General features: G+C 56.9%; 3 protein-coding genes across 4 annotated transcripts in view; 2 read left to right on the forward strand and 1 right to left on the reverse strand.

Annotated features, from left to right (window-relative positions):
* The first annotated feature begins 1,505 nt into the window (after window positions 1–1,505).
* Window positions 1,506–5,610, forward strand: LIN7B (lin-7 homolog B, crumbs cell polarity complex component). 2 transcript variants are annotated; one of them, XM_030912870.1, is made up of 6 exons: window positions 1,506–1,615; window positions 2,011–2,129; window positions 2,422–2,493; window positions 3,416–3,625; window positions 5,006–5,169; window positions 5,502–5,610. In XM_030912870.1, the coding sequence occupies exons 1-6, from the start codon at window positions 1,579–1,581 to the stop codon at window positions 5,521–5,523; spliced, it is 624 nt and encodes a 207-aa protein (XP_030768730.1). In that variant the 5' UTR covers window positions 1,506–1,578; the 3' UTR covers window positions 5,524–5,610. The 2 variants fall into 2 exon arrangements, with proteins under 2 accessions (XP_030768730.1, XP_030768731.1); XM_030912871.1 differs by lacking the exon at window positions 2,422–2,493 and having other exon boundaries at window positions 1,526–1,615.
* C12H19orf73 (chromosome 12 C19orf73 homolog) lies at window positions 5,551–6,277 on the reverse strand. The gene has a single exon (XM_010369440.2). It carries the CDS (start codon window positions 6,163–6,165, stop codon window positions 5,608–5,610), a length of 558 nt encoding a protein of 185 aa, XP_010367742.1. The 5' UTR covers window positions 6,166–6,277; the 3' UTR covers window positions 5,551–5,607.
* Window positions 6,278–6,659: 382 nt separating this feature from the next.
* PPFIA3 (PTPRF interacting protein alpha 3) overlaps window positions 6,660–16,159 on the forward strand; it is a 31,337-nt gene continuing 21,837 nt past the window's right edge. Inside the window, exons 1-6 of the mRNA XM_030912867.1 lie at window positions 6,660–6,865; window positions 13,917–14,171; window positions 14,422–14,523; window positions 14,912–15,076; window positions 15,443–15,517; window positions 16,052–16,126. Of these exons, the coding sequence (XP_030768727.1) occupies window positions 13,932–14,171; window positions 14,422–14,523; window positions 14,912–15,076; window positions 15,443–15,517; window positions 16,052–16,126 (657 nt within the window). The 5' untranslated portion in view covers window positions 6,660–6,865; window positions 13,917–13,931. The remainder of the gene's footprint in view (window positions 6,866–13,916; window positions 14,172–14,421; window positions 14,524–14,911; window positions 15,077–15,442; window positions 15,518–16,051; window positions 16,127–16,159) is intronic.

Genomic DNA, 16,159 nt, shown 5'->3' on the forward strand with positions numbered 1-16,159 from the left:
CACCACGCCTAGTTAATTTTTTTTTTTTTTTTTTTGTAGAGATGGGGTTTCACCATGTTGTCCACGCTGGTCTTAAACTCCTGGGCTAAAGTGATCCTCCCACCTCAACCTCCCAAAGTGTTGGGATTATGTGCTGGGATTACAGGCCTGAGACACAGCGCCCGCTCTGCCCAGAGCTCTTTTAAGCGATGGAGTCTCGTTCTGTCAGGCTGGAGTGCAGTTGCCATCTCGGCTCACTGCAACCTCCGCCTCCTGGGCTCAAGCAATTCTGCCTCCCACTCTCGTGTGGCTGAGAGTACCGGCGCACACCACCATGCCGGCTATTTTTTTGTATTTTCGTAGAGACGGGGTTTCACCATGTTGCCCAGGCTGGTCTCGAACTTCTGAGCTCAAGCTATCCGCCCCCCAAAGTGCTAGGATTATAGGCGTGAGCCACCGCGCCCGGCCCCAGTGATCTTAAAATACAAATCTGAGGCCCAACCTGGGCGACAGAGCGAGGCTCCGTCTCAATAATAATAATAATAGGCCGGGCGCGGTGGCTCAAGCCTGTAATCCCAGCACGTTGGGAGGCCAAGACGGGCGGATCACAAGGTCAGGAGATCGAGACCACCCTGGCTAATACGGTGAAACCCCGTCTTTATTAAAGAATACAAAAAACTAGCCGGGCGACGAGGCGGGCGCCTGTAGTCCCAGCTACTTGGGAGGCGGAGGCAGGAGAATGGCGTAAACCCGGGAGGCGGAGCTTGCAGTGAGCTGAGATCCGGCCACTGCACTCCAGCCTGGGTGACAGAGCCAGACTCCGTCTCAAAAAAAAAAATAAATAAATAAATAAATAAATTAAATAAATAAATAATAATACAAATTTGAGTGTCATATTTTACTCTTAGGAGTTTGCATGAAGCCCGAAATCCTCAAGGCTCATATGCCAACGCAGGAGCCCAGGCATAAACTGTATCCGGCCGGCCTTTTCACCTCATCATCAACCAATCCTAACTCTGCTTCCAGCCCCGTGGGCTCTTTCTGCGTGGTGGGGGTGACCCAAGCTCCACCTCTTGTTCATCTTACCTCCCAGGACTGTATGTCAATGTCCCTGCTCTAGGATCTCCTTCGTCTTCTAGATCCTTACCTCCCCACTCTCAGCTCTCATTACAGCCGTGGCTGGTCGTCTACCTCCCCCATAGACTGGAAGCTCCGTTCGGGCCGTGGGCTTGGCTGCCCTGCTCACCACAGTGTCCATGCCTTGGGCCCAGATGTTTCACAGGAGTTTGTTGAATGTGGGAAAAGAATGGACAGGGGATAGACAGGTGTGGAGGGCAGGCTGACACTGATCCTGAAAGGGAAACACAGACCGAACCTACAATGGGAGGAGTCACCAACAGGACGGACTGGCCGGGACAGAGGGCAGGGCCGCGGGTGGCGCGCGGCAGGGGGGTCGGGGCAGTCCGGCGCGGGGGAGCTGGGCGCTCTCCAAGCTACGCCTCCGCAGGGGGCGCCCGTGGCCCGGGGCGTGGCCTCGCGCAGCCCCGCCCTCCTCGCCCGCGCCGGGGCAGGCGGGCGGCTGGCAGCTGTGGCGCCGACATGGCTGCGCTGGTGGAGCCGCTGGGGCTGGAGCGGGGTAAGCGCGCGCCAGGGGGCCCTGCCCACCCGGGCCGCGGCCTGCATACCCAGCCCCCGGTCCCCGCCCTTCCCGGGCCAGGCCAGTGCGGGTGGGCCAGCGGACCCGGCGGGGGTGGGCGGGGCGGGCGCCTGGGCCGGGCGGTCGCGGGGTGTGGGAGGCTCCCTGAGCCCGGGCCGGGGCGGGGGACGCCCGCCTTACACCCCGGCCTGTGGAGGGGTCCCGGGGCCGCAGGGCGCCCGGCTGGTGGCGGTCTCTCCTGCGCCACCCTGGACTCTGCGGGGTGTCCGACTGGGCTTCGGCGGTCCTCCCCGGACTGTGCGCTCGGCCTCACTCCGCCGCTCTCCTTGCTTCTCTGCGTATCTGGGTCTCTGCGCCCCGCCCCCGCCCCGCAGACGTGTCCCGGGCGGTTGAGCTCCTCGAGCGGCTCCAGCGCAGCGGGGAGCTGCCCCCGCAGAAGCTGCAGGCCCTCCAGCGAGTCCTGCAGAGCCGCTTCTGCTCCGCTATTCGAGAGGTGAGCGGCGCGCGGCGCAAGGGCGCGAGCTGGTGACCGCCGTCCTCTTCCTCCTCCTCCTGCTCGTCCCGAGCCCGGGGACTACGCCTCCCGGCAGTTCCCGAGGCGGCCAGCCTTGGGGTTCCCACGCTTCAGCTCAGTGGTTCTTCGGGAGTTGTAGTTTCCTCGGGCTCCGGTTGCGGGGGCGGGGCGGATCCTTGCGTGGCAGCGGGAGAGGGTCTAGGGGCCCGGACTCCTGCGTCTAGGGCTGGAGGAACTGGCAGCTCCCTGATGCCGCTGCCTCCTCACCCAGGTGTATGAGCAGCTTTATGACACGCTGGACATCACTGGCAGCGCCGAAATCCGAGCCCATGCCACAGCCAAGGTGGGCCCCGCACCTCATTGCTCCTGGTGTCTATTTAACTGCCTGGTCGAGCTCAGTATCTCCTTCATGCCAGTCATTTCTGTTTCCTCCCTCATGATTTTTGCTAAATCTATGTGCCACTCTTACCATTATTAAATAATCGCACATTTTTAACTTAAATGTCATACGAAGGCGTCTTTAGCAACTGCAAATGGAAACCAGTGTGGCATGACTGGCTAGAAGATAACCTTCAACATCTGTACAGTGCAAACCAGGAAAGTCATGGCGCTCTGACCTCTCACTGCACAATAGTGAGATGCTACCTCTTGCTGCTGCCCGGAGGCTCCGATCTCCCTCCAGGCCTGGCTTTCCTCTGTTTAAAAGTAAGATTGCGGCCAGGCACGGTGACTCACGCCTGTAATCCCAACACTTTGGGAGGCCGAGGCAGGTGGCTCACTTGAGGTCAGGAGTTCGAGACCAGCCTGGCCAACATGGTGAAACCTCGTCTCTATAGAAATACAAAAAAAAAAAAAAAAAAAAAAGCTGATCGTGGTGGCGGGTGCCTGTAATCCCAGCTATTCGGGAGGCTGAGACAGGAGAATCGCTTGAACCCAGGAGGCCGAGGTTGCAGTGAGCCAAGATCATGCCACTGCACTCCAGCCTGGGCGACAGAGCGAGACTTCATCTCAAAAAAAAAAAAAAAAAAAAAGATTGGCAAGTATGGGGTATTCAAGACACACACCAAATGGACACTTTCTCTTGCAAGTGAACAGAAAGGGACGCACAGTCATTACAGGGGAATCTTGCATTGTGCCATGGCACGTGTCCCATGCTTGGGGATAGTAACCCAGGCTAAATCGCTGTCCTCGGTTCAGATCCCCCACCCCAGCCTTCTTGCCCACCTGGAAGGGGCCCTCATCTTCAGTCGCTTTCTCTCTCCCAGGCCACAGTGGCTGCCTTCACAGCCAGCGAGGGCCACGCACATCCCAGGGTAGTGGAGCTACCCAAGACGGATGAGGGCCTGGGCTTCAACATCATGGGTGGCAAAGAGCAGAACTCGCCCATCTACATCTCCCGGGTCATCCCAGGGGGTGTGGCTGACCGCCATGGAGGCCTCAAGCGTGGGGACCAACTGTTGTCGGTGAACGGTGTGGTGAGTGGAGGGCTGAGGCAGTACTGCGGGACACAGTCTGTCTAAGGTAGCATAGCCCCTGCTTTTGACATTCACTCAACACACACTGACTGAGCTCTGCCTCTATGGCTAGCCCTGTGCTGGCCAATGTTACAGACCCTGAGAGATGTTGGTCTCAGCTCCTACACTCAACCTTCCCTCTCTAGGGAGGGCAATAGGCCCCGGCTGAAATAGTCCTAAGCCAGAGACATAATAATGAGGAAGTGCAAAGTACTGTGACAGCCCAGATGTGGCACTAGGCCAGCATAGATACAGAAAAGTTTTGCAGAGTAAGGAATATTTGGGTTGGGTGTTGAAGGATCAGTAGGAGTTCTCCAGGCAAACAAGGTAAAGGGTGTTCCTGCTGAGTGTACTGTAGATAAGGATAATGACTTGGCATACCTCTGAGCTGAAAAGAAAGGGCTTAGTTCTGATGGAGGTCTGGGGCATGCAGGTAATTAAAATCACTGTGGTTAGGCCGGGTGTGGTGGCTCACACCTGTAATCCCAGCAATTTGGGAGGCTGAGGTAGGTGGATCACTTAAGGTCAGCAGTTCAAGACCAGCCTGGCCAACATCGTGAAACCCCGTCTCTACTAAAAGTACAAAAAATCAGGCGTGGTGGCAGGCATCTGTAATCCCAGCTACTTGGGAGGTGAGGCAGGGGAATCGCTTGAACCTGGGAGGCAGAGGTTGCAGTGAGCCGAGATAGTGCCACTGCATTCCAGCAAGAGTGACAGAGTGAGACTCCCTCTCAAAAAAAAAAAAAAAAAAAATCATTGTGGTTAGAGTTGAGGGAGGCATTCCTGGAGAGGTAGCTGGGGTCAGCCATACAGGACCTGAGTGCCAGCCTGAGAATCCGGGACTTTGTCCCATGGGTGCTGGGGAGCTATGGGAGGGGTGAGCCAGGGATAAGCTCAGCTTGCAGGTGCAGAAGGACCCCTCTGGGACCCTATGGGAGATGAACTGAGGGGAGAGACTAGAAGCCAGAAGGCCAGGGAGGAGGCTGGGCTAAGTCTAGAGGAAAGGGGACAAGGCCTGAGCTGGCCCAGGGCTGTGGGGACAAAGAAGAGGGAGTCAAGGCAGGTGGGCATTAGTGGGCTGTGTGCAGGGAAGCCACAAAGATGGGTCTGGATGTTTGAGCAGGGACTGAGGGAACATGGGGCTGTCCCTAACATGGGAAACCTGGGAGGTTTTGGAGGAGGACACTGAACCAGGAGTTAATGACTCTCCCACGAGGAGGACATGAGGTGTTAGCATCTCAGGGCTGGCACCAGGCTCACCAACAGTGGGTCCCATCTCCCAGTGGGGGCTGGGCGAGGGCAGCGGGCCCCAGGCCCAGCTGTCTGTGTTGGGCCCCACAGAGCGTTGAGGGTGAGCAGCATGAGAAGGCGGTGGAGCTGCTGAAGGCGGCCCAGGGCTCGGTGAAGCTGGTCGTCCGTTACACGCCGCGAGTGCTGGAGGAGATGGAGGCCCGGTTCGAGAAGATGCGCTCTGCCCGCCGGCGCCAGCAGCATCAAAGCTACTCGTGAGTCCCTGGGTCACCACATCCCTGGGGCCTCCACTGGCTCCCTTTAACCCCAGGCTCCCAAACCAGGGCAGTGCTTCCTGGACCTTCCGGCCCTGGCCCCTCCTCTGGGATCCCGACCCTTGACCCCTGGCCCAGGCTCTCACCCCAGGCTAGTCTGGCCAAATCCCCTGGGGACCCCTTAGCTTCCTTCCATCCCAAGATATGGAACCTACTGTGGCTGGGATCCCTCAGCCCACTTCCCTGGGCCCTTGCCTCTGCAACCCCAGTCCTGCCTCTCTCATCACCCGGAGCCCCCCTGATCCCGGGTCCCTTCTCCACCCTTCTTGCAGGTCCTTGGAGTCTCGAGGCTGAAACCACAGATCTGGGCGCTCACACGCATTCTCTCCCTGTACAGTATTTATTGTCCCTGGCACTTTATTTAAAAGTCTTTTACCCTCACGGAGTGTCTGTGTGTCTGTCCTGCATCCCTGGGTTGGTGTCTTGAGATGTGGAGGGAATGCGAGGAGCTGAGGTCAGGCCAAGCCCTTGAGAAGCCCTTTTCAGAGTCTGAGGACAGAGGCTGAGACCTCTCCCTAGGTCTGAAGGCGGAGACAGGCCGGCTTCCAAGGGACTAGTCCGAGGGCGGAGGCCGGGACCCAGTCTGGGTCTGAGTGCAGGGGCAGAACTGAGGACAACGCCGCCAACCCTTAAGAGCGTCTGAGGGTGAAGGCCAAGTCCCTTCCTCCAGAGTCCTGAAACGCAGCCGGAGCCAGTGGGCGGCCTCTGTGTGGGCGGGGAGGAGCGAACCATTAGCCTCGTCCGCCGGGGGAACCCTGCAGGCCGCACTACCGTCTGCGTGGGAGTCGCGGGTGGGGGTGCTGCGTGCAGTTCCCGAGGCGGGCGCAGGGCTGCAGAATGAGGTGCCCTCGCCCACCGGGCGCTCACTCCACCTTCCAACCAGAGCGCGTCTTTCCGGAAGCTGCCCCCGCCTTGAAATCCAACCTTTAGTCCCATCCCGCTGCCTGCCCAGCCCTCGTGTCCCGTGCGGCGCGAGGGCTAAGGCGCGCCACAGCCGGGAGCCGAGGTCGCGACTCGCGTTCCACGGCGCGCGCTACTCGCTCCAGGTGACATCATCCCCCTGCCGGGCTCCGCCCCCCGCCCCAGCCGCCGCACGCCGCGCGCCTATTGGTCGACGCGCCTTATGCCCCGCCTGTCGCTCTCCGCCCGCGCGACCCCTCCCTGCCGGTGTGGAGGCGGGGTCTAGTCGCCGGCCGGCGCCGACGCTGCCTCCCATTGGCCGCTCGTCGCCGTCTGTCAGTCTCCCGTTAAAGGGGCCACGACCGCCCGGGAGCCGTGGGGGGGGAGGGGGAGGGAGGAGGAATTTTTTTGGGGGGAAGGTGGGATTTGGGGGGCGCTGGTGGGCACCCCTGGATCTGGCGGCTGCGGCCTCGCAGGGGGAGGCTGATCAGTGACAGGGGCAGGGGGCTATTTTGGGGGTAGAAGGCAGTGAGACCGTGAGGGGGAGGGGGGTCCCCAGCGCCCGAGCCGGAGCCAGAGACGCGGAGCCCGCGCGAGCGTCGGAGACAGGGCTCCAGGGCTCCGAAGCGACAGAGCCGGGCCCCGGCCGCTGCCAGGGGCCCCGCCCGGCCCCTCCACTCCACCCCACGTCCCTCCTGCAGCCCAGCTCCGCCCGCAGCCGCCGCGGACCAGGCAGGTAAGATCCCGGCCCGGCCCTCCTGGCAGCGCCCACCCCGGGGACCCCTTGGCGAGCCTCCCCCGCCTCCCCGAGATCCCGGATTCCCTTCCTCATCCCAGGGGACCCCCGAGCCCAGATTTCACAGCCCAATCCCGGGGACTCAGGCGTGCCCCTCCCGGCGCCCAGAGTCCGCGACCGAACCCTAGAATCCCAGGCGTACCGCCGCCTCGCGCCTCCTCCAGGGCCCAGGAGCTTGGATTTCCCGGTCCGGCCCCGGGACCCCTCTCGAGCCTAGATCCCCCTTCCTGACCCTGTCTTGGGAGCTCCAGACACCCGCCGCGGCGGTGCCAGACTCCCCAGGCGCGTCCGCATAGTCCCGGCTTCGCGCACCCAGTCTCCCGTCGCCAGCCTCAGGCTTGCACAGCCGGCCGCTTCCCTCGGTCCAGGCAGGCTCGGCGGCTGCCCTGGACACAGGCCCGCTCTGGAGCTGTCCATGGTCAGCGCGCTCGGCAGCTTCGCCTCCCCCCACCGCCCGCCGCCGCCACCAGGGAGGGGGCGCAGGCGGCGCGGGGATCTCCCCCGCCGCGCCTTTGACCCGGGAATACCCGGGCCCTCCCCGACCCGGGCGCCCCGGCCTCAGGGTTCCGCCGGCCAGGCTTGTGGCCCAGTCCTTGGCACCCCAGGTTCCTGGGACTCCAGCTGCTCCCTGAGGAGCCAGGGCTTCTGAATTTTTCTGTTCTGGTCGCCGTGCAGACCATGGCACCCGGGCATGCAGCTCCCACCCCATTCGGGTAGCCTGTCCGTGCCTACACCTCTGCTGGCCCCAGGTGGTAGCCCTCACCCCGTCAGAACCTAGGAATCCTGTTCCCCAGCGTTTGCTCTGCTTAGAACCTCGTTCAACAGCCCCTGTGCCCTGCAGACACACAGACTCAACCTCCTGGCACCCAGCATCTGCTCCCTGAGGGACTCAGGCGCCATGACTCGCTTCCTTTGGGGGACCCAGAGTGTGATTCTTAATGCAGTTCTCTGACTTCTGTTCACACTCCCCGCTTGGGGACCTACATGTCCTGGTCCCAGTCTTGTATCCCCTCAGGGTCCCAGGAGTTCAGACCCCAGCTTCTGTACTTCCCACCAGCTTTTACCCAGGCTGTCTGCCTCAACTCTTTCTCCAAACAAGACCTCAGGCTCTCAGCTTCCAATCCCCCATCATTTACCTCCACATGGATTCAGGAGTCTAGGCTCCCAGCTCTGTCCACTGCCTCCCCAGCAGTTATCTGGTTCTTCAGCTCTCACTTTTAGGAACCAAGTCTTCACAGCCTCATCACTCTGCCCCATCAACTTCACATCTCCTGTGGCCTTAACAAACCCCTGTCTCATCCTCATGTCACCCCAAGTGGTGGGCTTCAGGACTCTCTCCCCTAAGACGCAGCTTCTTGAGATGTTTCTAGCACTCCATTGCCCCCTGAGGCTCAGATGAGTTCCCATTCTCCAAGCACACTCTCCCAGGCCAATAAGCCGAACACACATCACTTCCTCCAGATATATTCTGTGGCCTGGGCTCACAGAAGTTACCTGCTGTCATACAAATTTCTTTATTTCTTTTCTTTTCTTTTCTTTCTTTCTTTTTTTTTTTTTTTTTTTTTTTTTTTTTTTTTTTTTTTTTTTTTTGAGACAAGGTCTCTGTTGCCCAGGCTGGAGTGCAGTGGCACAATCACAGCTCACTGCAGCCTCCACCTGCTGGGCTCAGGTGATCCTCCCAACTTAGCCTCCTGAGTAGCTGGGACCGCAGGCACGCACCACCAGGCCTGGCTAATTAAAAAAAAAATTTTTTCGGCCAGGTGTGGTGGCTCATGCCGGTAATCCCAGAACTTCGGGAGGCTGAAGTGGGCGGATCACCTGAGGTCAGGATTTTGAGACCAGCCTGGACAACATAGAGAAACCCTGTTTCTACCAAAAATACAAAATTAGCCAGGTGTGGTGGCACATGCCTGTAATCCTAGCTACTCAGGAGGCTGAGGCAGGAGAGTCGCTTGAACCTGGGAGGTGGAGGTTGCATTGAGCTGAGATTGAGTCATTGCACTCCAGCCTGAGCAACAAGAGTGAAACTCCGTCTCATTTTTTTTGGTAGAGATGGGGGTTTCACAATGTTGCCCAGACTGGTCTGAAACTCCTAGGCTCAAGCGATCCTTCTCTCTCGGCTCCCCAAAGTGCTGGGATTACAGGCATGGCCACCACGCCCAGCCCGGTCACATTTCTTGTCGCACATGTGCTCTTACTTTGCTCCATGTTCTAGATTCCTTCTAAACACAAGAACACTCTCGGTTGATGTCTGTTCTGTGTTCCATTTTCATTCCAGGCATGGTCTGAGTTCTAGGCCAGATGCCAAATTCTAGGCATGTCTTTTCCTTTTTTTTTTTTTTTTTTTTTTTTGAGATGGAGTTTTGCCCTTGTCACCCAGGCTGGAGTGCAATGGTACAATCTTGGCTCACCACAACCTCCACCTCCCGAGTTCAAGTGATTCTCCTGCCTCAGCCTCCTGAGTAGCTGGGATTACAGGCGCCCGCCACCAAGCCCGGCTAATTTTTTGTATTTTTAGTAGAGACGGGGTTTTTCCATGTTGGTCAGACTGGTCTCAAACTGCCAACCTCAGGTGATCGCCCACCTCGGCCTCCCAAAGTGCTGGGATTATAGGCGTGAGCCACTGTGCCCAGCCTTTGTTTTTTCAAATGTTTAGATAAGACCCCTGAGCCAGATTCTGATCCCACCGCATCTTCAGACATGTTCCAAAGTTTTAGCAACCAGTCCTTCCTTCTTTGCTAAATGTTCATTTCAAGTGTGTTCCAGGTTTCAGCCACATTGTTCTAAATTCCATTCTCTTCCCAGGGACAATCTAACTTCTAAAATGTGTGTGTTCCAAGTATGTGCTCTAGGCTTCCTAATTCGTGCTATTGATTCTAGAATGCCCTTCCCTGTTTCCCTGTTTTAGGTTCTAAGTTCTATCTAATTGTACATTCTTTTGTTGTTGTTGTTTAGCTTTTTTTTTTTTTTTTTTGAGACGGAGTCTCGCTCTGTCGCCCAGGCTGGAGTGCAGTGGCTGCATCTCGGCTCACTGCAAGCTCCGCCTCCCAGGTTCACGCCATTCTCCTGCCTCAGCCTCCCGAGTAGCTGGGACTACAGGCGCCCACCACCACACCCGGCTAATTTTTCATATTTTTAGTAGAGACGGAGTTTCACCATGTTAGCCAGGATGGTCTCGATCTCCTTATCTCGTGATCCACCGGCCTCAGCCTCCCAAAGTGCTAGGATTACAGGCGTAAGCCACTGTGCCCAGCCTGTTGTTTAGTTTTTATTTTATTTTTCAGATGGAGTCTTGCTTTGTCACCCAGGCTGGAGTGCAGTGGTGTGATCTCAGCTCACTGCAACCTCTGCCTCATGGTTCAAGCAATTCTCCTGCCTCAGCCTCCCAAGTAGCTGGGACTACAGGCACATGCCACCATGCCTGGCTAGTTATTTTTGTATTTTTAGTAAAGACAGGGTTTCACTATGTTGGCCAGGCTGGTCTCAAACTCCTGACCTCAAGTGATCCCTCTCCTGCCTCCCAAAGTGCTAGGATTACAGGTGTGAACCACTGTGCCTGGCCTATTATTGTTGTTTAGACATTGGGTCTCATGTTACTGAGGCTCATCTCCAGTGAAGCGATTCTCCCACCTTGGCCTTCCAAAGTGCTGGAATTACAAGCATGAGCCACTGTGCCTGGCCCTAAATTCACTTTTTTTTTTTTTTTTGAGACTGAGTCTCACTTTGTTGCCCAGGCTGGAGTGCAGTGGCGCAATCTCAGCTCACTGCAACCTCCGCCTCCCAGGTTCAAGCAAGTTCTCCTGCCTCAGCCCCCCGAGTAGCTGGGATTACAGGCGTGTACCACCACGTGGTGGTGCACGCCTGGCTAATATTTGTGTTTTTAGTAGAGACGGGGTTTCACCATGTTGGCCAGGCTGGTCTCGAAATCTTGACCTCAAATGATCCACCCGGCTCAGCCTCCCAAAATGCTGGGATTACAGGCGTGAACCACGGCACCCGGCCTTATATTCTTAAATGTAAAAGATTCCCAATGAAGTGTTCTACATAATGTTTTCCTTCCCCCGGTTCTAGGTTCTAGGCCCATTCATTTTCTGTCATTTTTTCCCCAGTGCAGCCTTAGTTTAGAACTTGTCCCCTGGTGGATCGTGGGTTTTATCCTCCATCTGCCACTTTGGCATTCTAAGCTTGTTCTAGGCTCTCTCTTATTCTGGAGGCTTCAGCCTAGAAATGTCCTTATTTCCAGAACAACCCCCCTCCTTTGCCAGCTCAGTCTTTATTCCAGGAAATGCTCAATTCTCAACATGCATCCTTTTGATCCCTCCCCCTCCCCGCCCCATAGACACTTCTAAGTTCCAAGCAAACTCTTAGACACATGACAAAACCAAGGATGTGACTCCTGCTGCTATATTATTTTTTTAAAATGTAATTAAATTTTTAAAATCCATTTATTTATTTATTTCGAGACTGGGTTATGAGACTGGTTAATTTTTTTTTTTTTTTTTTTTTTTTGTACAAATGGGGTTTCACCATGTTTCCCAGGCTGGTCTCGAACCCCTGGGCTCGAGCGATCCTCCCACCTTGGCCTCCCAAAGTGATGGGATTACAGCCGTGAGCCACCGCGCCCGGCCCCCTGCTGTATTCTGTGTTATATCTTCATCCCTAGCAGGTTCTGAGTTCTAGATTTTATCTGCTGACTATGTTTGCTATGTATTGCATAAGGTATATTCATGGGTGTCATTATGTATGTGGGGTTCTGGGGTGACCTGGACACTAAGTTATTGGGTTGCTCTTGGCTGGTTCTAGGTTATAGGCTTCAGAACATAGTTCTAGATTATTCTGCTTAGTCCTATGAGCAGTTCTTACTCCAAGCCAATGAAAGCGTGGAAGCATACGTCTATTCCCCACCCTGACTGTGTGTAGTAACTTTCTAGGTTCTATGTCCAGCCTTGCTGTGTTTTTTATTTCCTTCTCGGTGAATTTAAGGCTGTGGAACAGCCTCCCTAAAACATCTGTATTGCATTGTCTGAGTGGGTTGCTGGTTTTAGATACCATATTGGGGCTGGGCGAGGTGGCTCATGCCTTTAGTCCCAGCACTTTGGGAGGTCGAGGCGGGCGGGATCATGAGGTCAGGAGATTTAGCCCATCCTGGCTAACACGGTGAAACACCGTCTCTACTAAAAAAAAAATAATAATTAGCCGGGCGTGGCGGCAGGAGCCTGTAGTCCCAGCTACTCGGGAAGCTGAGGCAGGAGAATCGCTTGAACCCAGGAGGCGGAGGTTGCAGTGAGCCGAGATCGCGCCAGTGCACTCCAGCCTGGGCGATAGAGTGAGACTCCGTCTCAAAAAAAAAAAAAAAAAAAAAAGTTGGTTTTTGGTCTACGGCTGGCTTGCCCTCTTAGAATCGTTTTCCTGAATCTTTCCTCTGAGTGTGGAATTCGCCTGCCTAGATTCTCAGATGCACCACTTCAAACATCCAAGGAGACAGGAACCCAGTTGCCTCCTCTCCCAGGGCCCACGGCCCTCAGGCCCTCCTCTCCTCACAGGAGTCCACGGCCCCAGTCCCAGGCTTTGGACATAGTCCGCATACTGGGTGGGGCTGGGAATTATCCACGGTCAGAACCGGTTATGCGCTGCCCGCAGGGGGAGAAGGAAAAGAAGGAACTGAGTGAAAGTCCCTCCTGCTTTCGGCCGGGCCAGCTGGACCCGTCGGACCTGATGTGTGCGGAGGGAGCGGTTCAGTGAGCCTGGCTTCATCTCCGCCCTGTCCCTAGTTCCAGGCACCCAAGTCCCGCCTTCCTGCCCCAGAAACCCCGCCCCTTCCTTGTCCCCCGCCCTTGGGTATAGCCCCAAGAGGGCTGGGGCTGGAGTTGGGAGAAGCATCCCAGAACTCCTGGGTCCTGGCGAAGGAGCTGTGCACCCGGGGGCCTGGGGGAGGAGGGGCCTGAAGGAAATTGAAGGAGGCGGAGTTGGGCTGGCTAGTAGGTGAGACCAACCCTGTGACATTATACAGGTAACCACATCCTAGTGACCTAATCCTGGGTCCCTGGCCCTTTGGCATTCTTAAGGCATGGTTCTGCTCTGGGCCTCAGTTTTCCTACCCGTGCAGTGGGTTGAGGGGGATACTTAGTAGAGCCAGACTAGATAGAAACTGATTTTCTCCACATTCACTCACACGATGCCAGGGTCACCCAGCTTTGGTACCTTTGAGTGGGCTAGGCTTAGGTTTACTGCCAATGTCTGATGGAGTCTGACCTCAGTTTTCCCAAATCCTCTCACCCAGGTAGCCAGGACTGTTTTCCTAAGAGCAATGGCACAGGCATGGTGGCATACTTTGGGATGCTGAGGCAGGAGGATCCCTTGAGTCCAGGAGTTTGAGACCAGCCTGGGCAACATAGTGAGACCTTGTCTCTACCAAAAAAAAAAGAAAGGTCAGGCACGGTGGCCTACGCCTGTTATCCCAGCACTTTGGGAGGCCAAGGCGGGCAGATCACGAGGTCAGGAGTTCAAGACCAGCCTGGCCAACATGGTGAAACCCTATCTCTACTAAAAATACAAAAATTAGCTGGGCATGGTGGCGCGTTCCTGTAATCGCAGCTACTCGGCTACTGGGGAGGCTGAGGGAGAATTGCTTGAACCGGGACCCGGGAAGTGGAGGTTGCAGTGAGCCGAGATCGCATTACCGCACTCCAGTTCAACAACAACAACAACAACAACAAAAAAAAAAAAAAAGGAAAGGAAAAGAAAAAAGAATAGGACTCAGTTTCCTCTGGCAGCACCTCGCGGCCAATCTTTGGTTTCCCTGGTGGAGTGACAGGGTGACGATGCCTGTTTCCCTGTGTCATGATCAGAGTGCCTGGGCCTCAGTTTCTCCTGTGTAGTGCTTGGTTTGCCCCAACTGTTTCTCCTACATGGTATCCGAGTGGCCGTGCCTCAGTTTCTCTGTTGTGCCTTGACAAGGCCGGTCTATTCCTTGCCCCTCCCCGTCCCGCAGGCCCGCACCGCCGCCATGATGTGCGAGGTGATGCCCACCATCAGCGAGGATGGCCGGCGGGGCTCGGCGCTGGGCCCGGACGAGGCGGGCGGGGAGCTGGAGCGCCTCATGGTCACGATGCTCACGGAGCGCGAGCGCCTGCTGGAGACGCTGCGCGAGGCACAGGACGGGCTGGCTACAGCGCAGCTGCGGTTGCGCGAGCTTGGCCACGAGAAGGACTCGCTGCAGCGTCAGCTCAGCATCGCGCTGCCCCAGGTCTGGGCGGGGCATGGGCGGGGCCTGAGGGGCGGGGCCTCGGGGAAGAAGGCAGTCCGGAAGGGGCCGGGCTTGGCGCCTGGAAGGGAGGAGTCTGGGCGACGCTTGCTGTTAATGGGCGGGGCCTGAGTGGCAAGGAAGAGCGGGACTTAGCAGGGAGGGCGGGACCTTCAAACTTCCAGTCCCAGGGAATGAAGGAGATAGGGAAAGGATTGAGCCGAATGTCCGGATCTTGCCAATGTCTGGACAGGAGTTTGCAGCTCTGACAAAGGAGCTGAACTTATGTCGGGAGCAGCTGCTGGAGAGGGAGGAAGAAATTGCAGAGCTGAAGGCGGAACGGAACAACACGCGGGTGAGGAGTGTTGAGGGCAGGGCCTAAGTGGGGCGGGGCCTCGTGGTGTTGAAGTGGGGGGCGGGGCCTCGCAGTGTTGCAGCCTGACCTATTTTTTTACCCCATCTCGCCTTTTCTGCCTTCTCCTCTTCCCTGCTCCCACTTCCTGGCTGGTCTCCCACTCTGGTCCCACTCCTTCCTCCCTGTCTCTATAAGTTGTCTCTTCTCTCTTCTGTACCACCCCTTCCTTGACCCCGACCTTCTCTCTTTTCCTGACCTGTCTCTCTCCGTGCTCCTTTATTTGGCTCCATCTTTTCCTCCATGTGTCTGCCCTACCTGTCACCCCTTTTCTCAACTCTGCCCCTTTTCCTTTGCCTCTTTTCCTTGACCCCATGCCGTGTGCCTGTAGCTGCTCCTGGAACACCTGGAGTGCCTGGTGTCCAGGCACGAGAGGTCACTGCGCATGACCGTGGTGAAGCGCCAGGCCCAGTCCCCGGGTGGGGTCTCCTCGGAGGTAGAAGTACTCAAGGCTCTAAAGTCTCTCTTCGAGCACCACAAGGCCCTGGATGAGAAGGTATGAGGATTAGAAGAGCAAGGGTGGAGAATGGAAACCCATAGTTGACTGGGGCTGTTCTGAGTGGGAGAGATTCTGGCCGTGATTGGTTGGGGATGTTCTGAGTTGGAAGAATGTTGACTGTGATTGATTGGGACAGGTTACATAGACTGGGACCTGACTGGTTGATAGCAGAAAAATAAACCAGGATGGCGGCTACCAGTGGATGGGGCAGACTAGGTAGCTTGTTGCGGCTGCATACCCGTTATGGAGACAGGAGCCCCAAGGCTGCCCTATCAGATCCGTCCCAGGGGTGTTCTGGGCCAGGGGCAACTGTCCTAAATTGGGTCTGGTCTCCAGCTGACTATTGCCCTGCCCCATCCCCAGGTCCGGGAGCGGCTGCGGATGGCGCTGGAGCGCGTGGCAGTGCTCGAGGAGGAGCTGGAACTGAGCAATCAGGAGGTGTGGGTGTGGCCAAGAAGGGGAGGTTGAATCCAAGCGGAGGGGCTAAGGGGCTGCACATGGGGCGGAGCCGGTTGGGAGGGTTCCAGAAAGAATCTATTGGGGCAGGACTACGGCAGACAACCAATGGGGATGGACTATGGAGAGAAACCAGTGGGGTTCCTAAGTGGGCACACAGCAGTGCTACGGAGAGAACCTCCCAGTGAGAGTGAGATTAAGGGTAGAAACAGGGACTGGGGCTCAGGCTGAGACTAAGGAGGAAGTGATTGGATGGGGAAAGGCGGGGCTAAAGCAGAAACTTTGCCCAGGAGGCTAAGAGGAAGAGTAAGCGTAGGCGCCCTCCATGGTGGCAGCTAAGGAGGGATATAAAGAGGGACGGGGCCTAAGGGTAAACCGTGGGGTAGGCATGGCCCCAGCACGACCGGAGGCATCTCAGATGGGGCCGCCTATCCCCTTAGAGGGCCAGTGGCAGTGAGAAGTCGAGCTGGGGGTTCAGGGAGCCCCTGTGCTCTGATTCCCCTTTCACACTTGCAGACTCTGAACCTTCGAGAGCAGCTGTCTAGGCGGCGGTCAGGGCTGGAAGAGCCGGGCAAGGATGGGGATGGGCAGGTGAGACATGGAAGTCCCCTCCCTGTGAGCTCC

This window comes from Rhinopithecus roxellana, chromosome 12 (genome assembly GCF_007565055.1).
Source record: "Rhinopithecus roxellana isolate Shanxi Qingling chromosome 12, ASM756505v1, whole genome shotgun sequence".
Classification (NCBI taxonomy): Eukaryota; Metazoa; Chordata; class Mammalia; order Primates; family Cercopithecidae; genus Rhinopithecus; species Rhinopithecus roxellana.